At 38.9% G+C, this 13,248-nt stretch overlaps 1 protein-coding gene and 1 long non-coding RNA gene across 6 annotated transcripts in view; one reads left to right on the top strand and one right to left on the bottom strand.

Annotated features, from left to right (window-relative positions):
• LOC123571918 (uncharacterized) overlaps positions 1-13,248 on the top strand; it is a 798,252-nt gene that overhangs the window by 169,349 nt on the left and 615,655 nt on the right. The window lies entirely within an intron of this gene.
• LOC102139832 (neuronatin) lies at positions 5,370-6,631 on the bottom strand. Of its 2 annotated transcripts, XM_005545499.5 has the most exons (2): positions 6,477-6,631; positions 5,370-6,395 (listed from the first exon to the last, which is right to left on the bottom strand). In XM_005545499.5, the coding sequence occupies exons 1-2, from the start codon at positions 6,546-6,548 to the stop codon at positions 6,303-6,305; spliced, it is 165 nt and encodes a 54-aa protein (XP_005545556.1). In that variant the 5' UTR covers positions 6,549-6,631; the 3' UTR covers positions 5,370-6,302. The 2 variants fall into 2 exon arrangements, with proteins under 2 accessions (XP_005545556.1, XP_005545555.1); XM_005545498.5 differs by having other exon boundaries at positions 5,370-6,631.

Genomic DNA, 13,248 nt, shown 5'->3' with positions numbered 1-13,248 from the left:
AATATGCCAGTGGAATGTTTTACTATCAGGAAATCTAGATAAAAGGCTATTTTAATTCCGATAACATTTCAAATTTTAATTTCAAAAAATTTAAATTCAATAATTTCAATATGTTTTCTGTCTGGTCTAGTACTGTTTTTATTTGAATTGCCCACATGGGCGTTGGGGCCTCTAGAGGCCTTATGGCCACTCTTTGGACTTGCCTTAGCTCCGGGTTTTCTATTGTCTTTATTTTTCCATACATTGCTTCTTTATGTAGTTTGTTCTGCTGAATAGTAAGTACTTTTGTAAGCCACCTCCAGTGATTTTAGGAATGAGATGGTATATAACCATGAATAAAAATGCAATTTATTGGGTCAAAAAATGTGAATGTCTTGAGGCTATTGATGCATACTGCCAATTAACTTTCCTTTTTCTGATTACCTCCCTGGGTTGTCTGTTTTTTCTTGAACTTTAGGACATTGGGCTGCTACTAAAAAGTCTAAAACTACTCTTAGCAATGAAATAAGAGGGTTAATGCTCACTTAATTGGAAGACTCAGTGAATGCCATATCAATTTTTAAAATCTAACTCACTCTTTCTTCTGTTGCAGAGTGAGTTCCCTGGGAAGCTGACTCTGAAACTGGCAATGTGCAGAAAGCTTTTTAGAAAATGCTCTTGAGATCCACAACTATGGAAGGGATGGGAAAGAGACAGAATTAAGCAGAGGGTAAAGTTGGGCTGCGATACAGTTTCAGCGAATTCCTCAGGATGACTCTGTAGGGAGCTCTGATGCTGGGATGGCTCTTCAGAGTGGTCCCAAGTTGGAATAAGAAGGCCCCAGGTAAATCAAGCAATGAAGCAAGCTTGTCAGAGGAGCAAGTGAGACCTTGGGCAAGGCAGTTCCTACAGGGGGCTGACAGCTGGGGGTTATCTGCCAGGAGCACTCCAAGTCGCTGGGGGAATAAGTTCTTTCCTCTCAAGAGATCAGGATGGTGCCTCATAACCTCCTCCTCACCCTCTTTGACAACAGAAGCCTTTAGGCATCCCCTGATTTGGGGCATTGCTAGGTCTGTGATGTTTCTTTGCAAGATAATTTAGCCTGCATTTGTGAATATCTTCCCTTTAGTCGGCATTCGGCACCATTGCCACCTATGATTTAGGAAATCCGCATCGTGGTTAGCCTTCTAATTTTATAATTACCTTTCCAGAATAATAACCTCATCCAGGTGTTTTGTAACACGGAGCAGCAAGGGAAATTAATTTCAATTAGAAGGGGAAAAATACAAATTGAAGTGGAGTTGTGGAAAGAAAAAAAGCCCAAAACGCATTTCTTTGAGTGTACTTCATTTAGGTAATTAAATCCCTGCAATGCGACTGAACCATTGGCAGTGGCGCCCTTTAAAGATGGATATTTAAAAAGTACATGACTCTGGAATTTGAAGCTGTTCTGGCTGCCCAGCACACATCTGGAAATAAAAGAGGTGCAGAGAGAATGAGGCAGGGTGAGACCTTGGCAGGCTGAGACCTCAGGGAGGCAATAGAGGTACAAAGAAACATGCTTCCTTTGTGTTTTCACACTTACATTTTTTCTTGGAATAAGAATCTGAGCCTTGTAAAAATGATTTCAAGTTACTTTCCAGCATTTTGAAAGGATATTGAGGAGATTGAAGGCAAATGAAGGGCTGCGGACGTTTATTGGAGACAAAAGTTAAAGGTTTAAAGGTTCTTCCTGTCCTCTTCTTCCTCACTTGACCGAGGAAATCATGGATCTTGCTTTCTCTGGCTGGCTTGGCAGAGTTGCAGAGAACATGAATTAACATGGGCATAAGGACCCCTTCTCTTGGTGAACTGGCAAAACTGGCAGGCAATGAGAGAGACAAGTTCATACAAGAAAAGGGGACACAGAAGAGAGACCTCTGCTCCCTCAGCCAAGATTCATGCCACCAAGAAGCAGCTGGTTGTGGGGCTCCGGGAAAGGGCTGTGTATTGTGGCTGGCATGCCAAAGGCTTTGGGCCCTGCTTAATATTTCCAATGAGTTGATCCATGTGTAGGTGGAGTGCTCATGAGAGCTCAGCATGGCCAAGGCCTGTTGGAGACCTTCTTTTAAACAGTTAAATCTCACGGAGGTTGCTACAATATCTCAAAAACAATTACACAGCTTTCTTCCCCTGAGAGAATTTTTCTGACTCTCTGGCTCTGGTTTGAGACAGGAAACTACAATTGTTTGTCAGATTTATTCTTCTGGAGCTACCTCAAATGTTCCATTATAACTTGAGTTCACCCATAATGAAGGGAGAGCTGACACAGGGAAAGTGGCATTAAGGGTACAAGGAACTCGGCTTCTCTAATCCTGCATGTTAATATTGACAGCTGAAGACTGGTCTGCTTTGGAAAGACGCACATGTTTAAGTCAAGCAGGGGAAGCACTCTATTAGCTGAGGTGTTTTAGGTTGACATGAGCTTTCTCACATTTTTGAAAGGGGCAGGAAGACTAATTTTGCATCTATATAGATTGCTACATCTTTGATGCTTGTTATTATTACTTTATTAGTTTAGGATTCACCTTTTCGGAGCTTTTTACACCCCTGTATACCTATCTGCGTAAGTGGGGGCACTGGATACCTTAGTTGTATAACCTGACATGAGTGGTATTAGCACATCTTACCCCTCATCCCTTTAGAAATAGGACCCATCATAAACCAATGGTGTACTCTTTTTAATAAGAGCCCACTTCTTTTTTTTTTTTTCTTTTTTTCTGAGATGGAGTTTCACTCTGTTGCCCTGGCTGGAATGCAATGGTGCAATCTCGGCTTATTGTAACCTCCGCCTCCCTGGTTTAGGTGATTCTCCTGCCTCAGCCTGCTGAGTAGCTGGGATTACAGGCATGCGCCACCACGCCCAGCTATTAAACTGGTTTGTCCTAAACCCTGGATTAGCACTTTTTTTTTTAATGCATCACCTCACATTTTCATCTTAGTTCATTTGTTTGAATATTTTTGCATGTCTACTCTTTCCTGGGGTTTGTGTATGTCTTCAACTTGCCATGTATTTGGGGCTTCAGACTCACATGGAGTTCCATGGTTTTAGAACCTCTACAGTTGCTAGTTATGTATTCCCCAGGGAGTGGCTTTTGCGTAAAGGATTTTTTTTTTTTTTTTTTTTTTTGGTCAGCTGAGAATTTTCTAGCACTTTCCTAGCCCAATCTTGGCTGGTGCAGGGAGGAACTACACTTTGGATATTTCTCCTCACTTCCTGGTTGTATGGTAAAGGTATCGCATAAAGCACAAAAGATATTTCTCCTGTAAAACGACGTTTTAGCTATGAGATGCTTTACAATTCCATATACATACTCTTCTTAGTAAATTGTCTCTGAAAGGGGGAACACAGAGTATAGGAACTGCTAAGTTTCTGAGTTGATCTAACTGACTGACTGACCTTGTAGATGAGTAAACTGCTGCCCAGAGAGGTTAAGAGCCCTGCCCAAGATCACACAGTGGCAAATGAAGACCTAGATTTCCCAGTTCTGTGTTTTTAGTGTGGTTTGCACTCCTTTTCCTCAGGACAAATTTTTAAAAGCCTTCTGGAAACAGCAACTTAATGGAGTTTTTTCTATTTCATTAGTTGCTTTTACTTTATCATTTTCTCTTTCCTTTATAATTTCTTGAGGTGTTTTATGTCTATCTTTATATGTACAATGACACTAATTAATTTTAAATTTTCATTCTTTTCTAATACACACATTTAACAATATAAAATTTCCTTTATATACTACTTTAATTATCGCCTATAGCTTTTGATATGTATTATTTTTATCATCATTTTTTTCTCAAGATTTTATTATATACATCCTGATTTGTTCTTTGACCCATAATGTACTTAAAAGTGTGTTTTAAAATGTCCAAATATGTGGGTTATTTAGGGTTATCTTTCTGTTATTGATTTCTAATTTAATTACACTGTAGTCAGAGATCATGGCCTCTATACTTTTCATTTTCTGGGATTTATAGCAAATTGCTTTGCAGCCTTTTATGTGATCTATTTTTGTAAATGTTTCATGCTGCTTGAATAAAGTGTGTAGTGTCTAATTGTTGGGAATAGTGTTTTATATAGAGCCATTAGATCAAGTATTTTAATTGTGTTCTATATCCTCACTAATTTTTTATTTGCTTAATTAGGTACTGAGACACGCATATTAAAATTTCTATTATGATTGTGGATTTGCTAATTTTTCTTTGTAATTCTGTAAAAGTGTGCTTCATAAATTTTGAAGTTGAGTTTTTAGAAAAAACTGCAGAGTTTATACAGTGAAGCCAGACTGGCTGGGTCTGCATTGTGGCTATGCCATTTACAAACGTTGAACCTTGGGAAAGTCACTTACTCTCTGTAATTCAGGATTCTCATCTGTGAAATGGGCTGCACCCTGAATATCATTGTGAGAATTAAGTGATTTAATATATATAAAAAGGCACTTACAACAGTGTCTGGCATGCCTTTTTACGTGTATTAAATCACTTAATTCTCATAATGATATGGAGAGTCACAAACATTCAGACTATAGATTATACATATACACTCATTATATAGGGATAAAAGGAGCAATTTGCAAATAATAATAATAACACACTGGCACAACAGTGTCTGGCAAATTGCTCCTTTTATCCCTATATAATGAGTATATACCTATAAATATGGTTCTGTTTTTGACATCTATATAGATATTACTATAGTCTGAATGTTTGTGAGTCTCCAAAATTTGCATGTTGAAATCAGATCTTTACTGTATTGGTATTATGATGTGGAGCCCTTGGGAGGTCATCACGGCCCTATTTTCATGAATGAGATCGTGCCCTTTTAAAAGAGGCTTGAGGGAGCCCCTTTGCTCTTCTGCTATGTGAGGACACATAGAAGGAACCATCTATCAGGAACAGGCCCTCACTAGACACCAAATATGCTGGCACCTTGATTTTGGACTCTGCAGCCTCCAGAACTGTGAGCAATAAATTTCTGCTATTTATAAATTGCCCAGTCTAAGGTATTTTTTATAGCAGGCCAAATGGACTAAGATAGATATAGATAATTATCTCTACTTCTATTTTTGTATTTTTTGTTTAGTCTTCCTTTTCTAATATTCATGTTGCTATACCAGCCTCCCTGTACCCTTTAGTTGGCTATGCCCAGCACATATTTTTCCATCCATATACTTCTAAACTTTATATGTTGTTATAATTCAGATAGGTCTCTGGTAAATAGAATATAGCCAGATTTATAAATATCCAGTCAAAAAATTTCTTTTTTTAAAAAATGAATACAGTAAATCCAATTAATTTGTATAATTATGAATATATTAGGATTTATATCTACCATATTATTATTATTATTATTATTATTTTTGGTGCGCCTCCACTGCCCCGCAGGGTCCTGGGACACTGTGCGAGACAGGGGAGGTACTTTTTTTTATTTTTTGTAGAGGTGGTCCCTGTCTTCCAGGAGCTTACAATCTAGCTGGGGAGACACAACTAATGCACACTTAAACAATCAGTACAATTAGCGATTACCACAATATTGACCACAACTGCGTGAGACCAGGGAAAAGCAAGATCAGTGAGGGGCAAGGGGGATTCAGAGAAAGTGTTTTAGTAAAGGTGGGATTCATTTCCTTTTACTGCTTGAATAGTTCCAAATCAAGTGACACATTATTTTGGAGTAGGGTGGGCTTGGGAGGCAGTGAGGAGGAAAGGGGAATCGAGGGAGCAAATGCAGCAAGGCTGGAATGCAAGTGCCCTAGGCAAGGGACAGCAAGAGGGCCCCACTGTATTTCTTAACCACCCTCCTTCCTCAACTGTGCCCTCCAGTCCCGCCACACAGGCACGCGGTTGGTGCTGCACCAAGATTCAGGGCTTCGGCTGGCGATGTCAGAGCGTCCATTCTGCTGGCTGGTGTGGTGTTTGGATCTCCATGGTGGGGCCTGCTGGCATGGCCCTGGCTTCGGGGCTGGGATGGCGCTGTCCCAACTTTGTCCAGATCAGAATGCGGTGCCTATGCCCAAATCTCAGGGGTCTGCTCCCCCTATCCCCCCTCCTCTCCCGACCCTGCCCCTTGGTGGGACTGGTGCAAAGGGGTTGGGAAGGGATCTGGTATCTTCGTCATTGTCGGTACTGCTTCTCCAGGGGTCTACTGGCCCCTCACTGACCTTGCCAAGTGCTCCTCTGGCGAGGGAGCACAGGGGACCCCCCATTCCTGTGCGGCACTGGCTCCCGTGCTGGCTGAGATGCACAGGAGCACCTGATGATACGGCCGCCCAGGGCTGGGAGCTGGGGCCTCAGTTGGGGGCTCGCTGCCTGCGCTCCCCCAACACCTGCCGCCCGGTCCGCGACACCGTGTATGCCAGCTTCTGCAGGGAGTACCTGAACACCTCACTTCTCGCAATGGGCTGTGTCCCTGGAGGATTTCGAAAAGCGAATCCTACCCAGTAAATGCAGCATTCCAGGAACACCTGCAGCAGCACACGGAAGATGTACCAGCCGATGATGAGCAGTTCAGCCGAGGCTGCCGCCACTGCCGCCATGGTTCCGAGAGTGGTAGGTGGGTGGTCGAGAGAGAGGGTTTGCCGAGATCCGCTGGTCTTGGAGTCCGCTGTTGGGCGCACTCTACCATATTATTTTATGTTTTCTATATACTATACCTTTTTTCTGTTCTCTTCTTTCCTACTTTCTTTTAAATTAATACAATGTTATTTATTGCCTTTTTTAGCCTCTGCTGTTTTCAAAATGTATTCATTCTGCTCCTATTATTTTATGGGTTACAGTTTATTTTTTAACATGCATAGTTGATTGAAATAGGAACAACAACAACAACTATATTCTGAACAAATTAAGGATTTTAGAACATTTTAATACCATTATATAGATTTCTCCTTTTCCCATAATCATTTTGTTTTAAGAGTCAGGGTCTCACTCTGTCACCCAGGCTGGAGTGCAGTGGTGCGATCACAGCTCACTGTATGTAGCCTCAAACTCCTTAGCTCAAGTGATCCTCCCACCTTAGCCTCCTGAGTAGCTAGAGCTACAGACGTATGCTACCACCCTTGGCTAATTTATTTATTTATTTTATTTATTTATTTAGATACAGGGTCTCACTCTGTCACCCAGGCTGGAGTACAGTGGTATGATCACAGCTCACTGAAGCCTCCACCTTCCTGGCTCAAGTGATCTTCTCACCTCAGCCTCATGAGTAGCTGGGACTACAGGCATGTGCCACCATGCCCAGCTAATTTTCTTAGTTTTTGTAGAGACGAGGTTTCACCGTGTTATCTAGGCTGATCTCGAACTCCTGGGCTCATGTGATCTCGCCTCGGTCTCCCAAAGTGCTGGGATTACAGGCCTGAGTCACTGCACCTGGCCTAATTTTTTTTTTTTATTTTTATATTTTGTAGAGATAGCTGTTTTGCTACATTGCCCAGGCTGGTCTCAAACACCTGGTCTCAAGTGATCCTCCCAGGCTCTCAAAGTCCTGGGATTACAGGCATGAGTCACCATGTCTGGCCCATGTTTCTCTTTTACACTACTTTATTTCTATTAGTTTTAAATCCTTTACAAGTCATTATTGTTGTTATTAATTTTATCTTCTCATTCAATGCTTACATAACTTTCCTCACACAGTGACCATTTTCCTTGCCTACCCCTGTTTTCTATATCCCATTCCTGCCTTTAGGGTTCAGTTTTTTTTTTAATGCATTATTTTCTTAGTAGATGTTTCTGTTATGAGTCTTCACTTCCTCACACTTCGTTTGAAAATGACTATTTCCGCATGCTCCTTGGGTCAAGTATTAGCGATATATAGAATATTAGGACAATTATTTACTTTCTCTTAGTCCTTTAAAGATATTAATTTATTGTGTTCTGGCTTCTGTGTCACTGGTAAGAGTCTGCTGTCAGTTTAATTATTGTTCTTGTAGATCATCTGTTTTTTTCTCAGATTCCTTTTATGGTGTTTCTTTTTGACTTTGTTTTTTTTTTTTTTTTTTTGAGAGACAGAGTCTGGCTCTGTCACCCAGGCTGGAGTGCAGTGGCGCGATCTCGGCTCACTGCAAGCTCCGCCTCCCGGGTTTACGCCATTCTCCTGCCTCAGCCTCCCGAGTAGCTGGGACTACAGGCGCCCGCCACCTCGCCCAGCTAGTTTTTTTTGTATTTTTTAGTAGAGACGGGGTTTCACCGTGTTAGCCAGGATGGTCTCGATCTCCTGACCTCGTGATCCGCCCGTCTCGGCCTCCCAAAGTGCTGGGATTACAGGCTTGAGCCACCGCGCCCGGCCTTCTTTTTGACTTTGATGTTCTAGGATTTTATTGTATGTGCCTAGGGGTAAGATTTTAAAAGTGTGTGATTTTCAGAGCTCATTATTCTTCAAATCAGAAGTCATAGCTTTCATTAATTCTTGTAGTGTCTCATCTATTCTCTCTTGGAATATTGTTTGCTTCTCTGTTTCTTAAAAGTCCTATTTGACATTTTCGACCTCTTAGTTAATTATCTCATCTCTCTTCTTCAATTAACTTTTTAGTTAAGTTTAATTTGTTACTTACCTTGTGCAGTGAAATTTTAGTTGTAATGACTAATCAAAAATCTTTTAATTTCTAAAAGTTCACTTGCCAATTCTTTTATCATAGTTCTCTGTTCTTTCCTATGACTTGAATTCTTCTTATGTATATATGTTATCATTTTGAAGATTATCATTTGAGTTTTTTAAGACTGTTATTTATCACAAATTATATTATAGCCTGTTTATTCTCTACACTGGGTCACTGTGAGTGTGGTTTGTAATTTTGGATTTTGAGCTCATTTTCAGCAGAACTTTTTCTTATTTTTTTCTTTTCTCCTTCGGGAGTCGCACGAATGCTGAGCTGTGAAAGAGTTCCTAGAGCGTGGGCTTTCATTTGATTTAGCCAGGTGTCCTAGAGATTCTTTTTCTAACTTAGAATTAAAACAAAATTTGTTGTTGTTTATTTCTGTACTTGGGGATTTCTGCTGCATAATTTTGGATGCCACATCCCTGTGTGGTATAAGGTGTTGGTCTTTGATTTTTTGTGGGAGACTTTAACAAATTCTACTCAGAGTTCCAGAAAGAAACAAGCCATCTTAATGTTTTTCTGAGCCAGTGAGTGTGGATTTTTTCCCTAGTCTTCTCTTTTACAGAGATGTTAGCGTTTCCATGGCCTGGTTTTAGTCTGTAATTTTTGTTTTTGATTCTCATCTTCTGTGGACCCAAAGTCATATTTCCCTTTCCTCTGCATCTATTAAGACTCAAACTCCTTAGGACTTCTGTTCAGTCTGATATGACTCTGGAGTGTCACAACATTGGCATATGGCTTTATCCTGCCTCTTTGTTTTTGGCAGCAAAGAATTTTTCATTTCTTTATTTTAATAAAAACTATGTATTTAATTTTTGTTTTGATCTGTAATTTTTATTTGGTGGTATTGGTTGGCAGTAGGGGAATATTGTGTTAGCTCAGTCTGCCCTGTTTCCAGAACCCAAAAGCCATTACACTTATTTTTTTATTATGGAAACATAAGGAAACCCATAAAAGATTAGAGAACAAATGACAGTTTGGAGAAAATACTTATAACATATATGATACAGGATATTAATATCTTTAGTAAAAGAGACACCTACAAGTCAACAAGAAAAGATGAACAACCTAAAACAAATTGCATAATTTTAATAATAAGAAAGGTATGGAAAAAGTCAGTCTTTGTGGTAATCAAACAAACACAAATTCAAGTAGTGAAATACTTTATTTAGGCTATCAAATTGGAAAAATTTGAAAGCAATGATAAGGTGTATGGATATTAATACTCTTAAACATTGTTGATGGTGGGTCTGAGAGTAAGTTTTGAAAGGATATTTGTGAGTATAAGTCAAAAACCTTAACATACCATATTCTTTAATAATCGTACTTCTAGGAATTTTTACTAATGAACTAATTGGGCAAGTATATAAAGATCTATGCATAAAGATGAAGCATTGTTAGTAATGTCTAGTAATTGAAACAACCTAAATTTCTAAATGAGAAAATCATGGTAAATCCATTCAATGAAATACAATAATCAATTAAAGTAACACAGAACTACTCATTAGGAGTGAAAAATATTTGGTATATATTATTTTTTAATTAAAAATCAGAGACAAAATAAGATATATAGTAGAAATCACATTCATTTCTGTTTATTTGTATTTGTATGCCCTTAAAAATCTAGAGAGGCCAACATCAATATGTTAACTGGGTTTTGGCAGTGTGAGTGATTCTTATTTATTTATTTAAATCTGTACCTCACATATCATTTGAGTAATGAAATAAGGTTAAATATTATAGTATAGCCATAGAATAAATTTTTCATGGCTATTAAAACCTGTGATTCTGAAGAATATTGAATAATATGAACAATGCTTAGAAAATAATATTGACAAAATGAAGCATGACACAAAACACAGTAGGTTTTCTATAAAATGCAGTATATGAAAATGTGCATATGCATATGGAATGAAATACAAAATATATTAATGGTATTTATTATATCAATCATTATTAACATTAATATCAATAATGGTTATTGCTAGATGATAAGTATCAGCGACTTTTCTTTCTGCAATTTTGCATTATGTCCATATATGCTTTTCGAAATAATGAAACTATCCAAGTGCAATGTTATTCCAAGAGAGGCAGGTGAATGAGGGCCTGGGTTGAAAGGCCAGTGGTCTTCATGACAGCAGGGGAGGAGTCTAGTGGTGGGGCAGATAGGCCCCACCTTGTTTGTCTCCAAGCATGTCTTCCTCCTGGGAGTTCTGTAAACTTAAGGGGTCAGGCTCTTTATAATTACCAAATGAAGGAAATTAGTCTTCTTAGAAAATATTTGAAATGAGAATTGCAATGATGTCTGAGAAATACAAAAAATCTGTTTTTAAAAATTTCTTTGTAAGCTCGTCTTGTCCCCAAAGGCTTGTTGTGGAAGCTGTGAAGTGGGTAGTAACATGGATGAAGTGGCCCAGGGCATGGCTGCCCATGGATTTGTTTAGATTTTCCCTAGTGAGCCCAGGGGAACCAGAAGGCCTTTGAGCAGAACACTGGAATTTAAATAAAACATGCATCTAGGTTGCGTATTCAACCTTTATTCTTTTTGAGCTGGCAGCTTTCCTGAGGTCCAAGGAAACTCCCGAGAGCTTCAACCACACGAGAATTCTCTATGAAGCTGGCAAATATAAGACTGCAGAGAATGTCTGTGAAGGAGACTTGGAGAAGGCTCTCTACCCAGCAGGCTGGTTAGTTTAGCCACCCTCAGTGCCCATGCAGTGAAATAAGTAACCTACAGTAGAGGGCTGTGGGAAGGGCCCGCCTTGGTCAATGCTCTGAAAATGCAAGCATTTATAGTAGGTGGTAAAGAGCTACCTGGCTTCGTTTAATGATTACCTGGGACTCAGTTGACATGCATACATTTACTTTACTTTCTGAATTCTAATGGATGTTCTTAATCTGCTTATATATGAGTATGCTTCTTAAATATTTGCCTGGCTACTTTGCATTTTAGAACACTCTTAATAAGTTATCAGAACTCACCAAGGAGTACACTTTTTCTTTGCCATAGGTGAATTATCAACAGTTGCAGATTAATGCTACCAAGAGGCTGGTAGGCTTGTAAGGAAATCAACAGAGACTTGTCCACAGTTTGGGGACCTGTGTGGGTGGGCAGCTATCTGGTGGTAGTAGTTTTCCACAGGGATGCCTGTGGAAGTGGACAGAGAAGGTGCCAGATCCAGGCGGGGCACAAGTGGGAAGAGCTGATCAGAGACTTCAAGACTGCAACCTTGGCTTTTGGGGAACTCTTATTAGAGTGGGCTGGCCTGAACTTTGCCTTTGACCTTGTGCTGTCTGGATGTCCACTTTTGGTCACAAAGCTTCTAACATATATGGTTAGACTATATTCTCTTCTTTACCAACACACACTACAAAGAAAGTTGAAATCATCCTCTTCTAGGCAACAGAAAACATAAGAAATACTCACTTATTAGTAAATGAATGAGGATTTACTGAGTATCTTAAAGTTCTCATTTGTAGTTTTCCCCCACTGAAATTGTGTCTTATACAAAATTGTGTTGGTTATGCAGAATTAAGAAGTGAATACACCCACGTCTTTGGCACACATGGGTTTTTTATTTCACAATCTGTTTAATCTTTTTGCATATTCCAAGGGAGGCTCACTGTAGGAGTATGTGTGTATCTCTCTGACTTGCAGTCAAGTTATAAAAAAAATCTAGGTCTAGAGTTTGAAAGTATGTATAGGAATAAAAATAGTTGGAAAAAAATAACCCAGGATAACGAACTTATGAGAAAGAAAGTGTTGGTTTCATTTTAATTTTCTTGCAAAGTTTGTAGAGTTCATAAGAGCTAACTCAAAGTGTTCTCCACATTACATTGAAGAGCATAGGCACTCACATTATTCCATTTCTCATGGAGCTGAAATTGAGTTTCAAGTAAGGGTGTATATTTTGTTATTTAGTGACACCTTGCTCATCACAGACACAAAATCCATAATTTAATAACTTGAAATATTTTTAAAAATTTCCTGGAAATCGTCAGTGGACCCTGGGGTCACTTAATGGGAAGGGAAAGTAGGGAATAATTAGATTATTTGAAGACATTCTCTCTCTCTCTTTCTCTCTCATTTATTCATTCATTTACTTATTTAACTTATTTTATTCTGTTTAATTTAAATTTTCTATTTCTATTCCCTCTCTATAGGAAACCATTCTAGGGTTTTACAATACATCCTTTTGTCTGTTGTTAAACTCTCTATTCCTTGTATTGCTGTTTGTTTTATGTGCTTGTACTTTAAGTTTATGTGAATGGTACTTGGGAATAAATCTCTTCTGTTCCTTTTTTCACTAAGCCCATTTTTAAAAGATCCATGTATATTGCTATGTTACATTCAATCTGTCACTGCTAATGCTACATTTTACTTCATGGAATGCTTCCCTTCCTTTTACTTATTCAGTTGGGAAGTAATGGACTCCCAAGCTGCTCTAACTTCCGGCCACTGCAATGAATTATGGACCTTTGTGAGAATCTATCCAGATTTCTAATTTTTGCCAGTCTTAACTGAGTTAAAATGATATTTCAATATTGTTTTAATTTATATTCTTTGATGACTGAGTTTGTGGCAGTGTTTTAAGTTCTCTTTTGTATACATCTCCTATTCATATTTTTGTCCATTCTTCTGCTA

This window comes from Macaca fascicularis, chromosome 2 (genome assembly GCF_037993035.2).
Source record: "Macaca fascicularis isolate 582-1 chromosome 2, T2T-MFA8v1.1".
In the NCBI taxonomy this organism is placed as follows: Eukaryota; Metazoa; Chordata; class Mammalia; order Primates; family Cercopithecidae; genus Macaca; species Macaca fascicularis.
The sequence above is the reverse complement of the archived record's forward strand: the minus strand, read 5'-3'. Positions and strand labels throughout refer to the sequence as shown.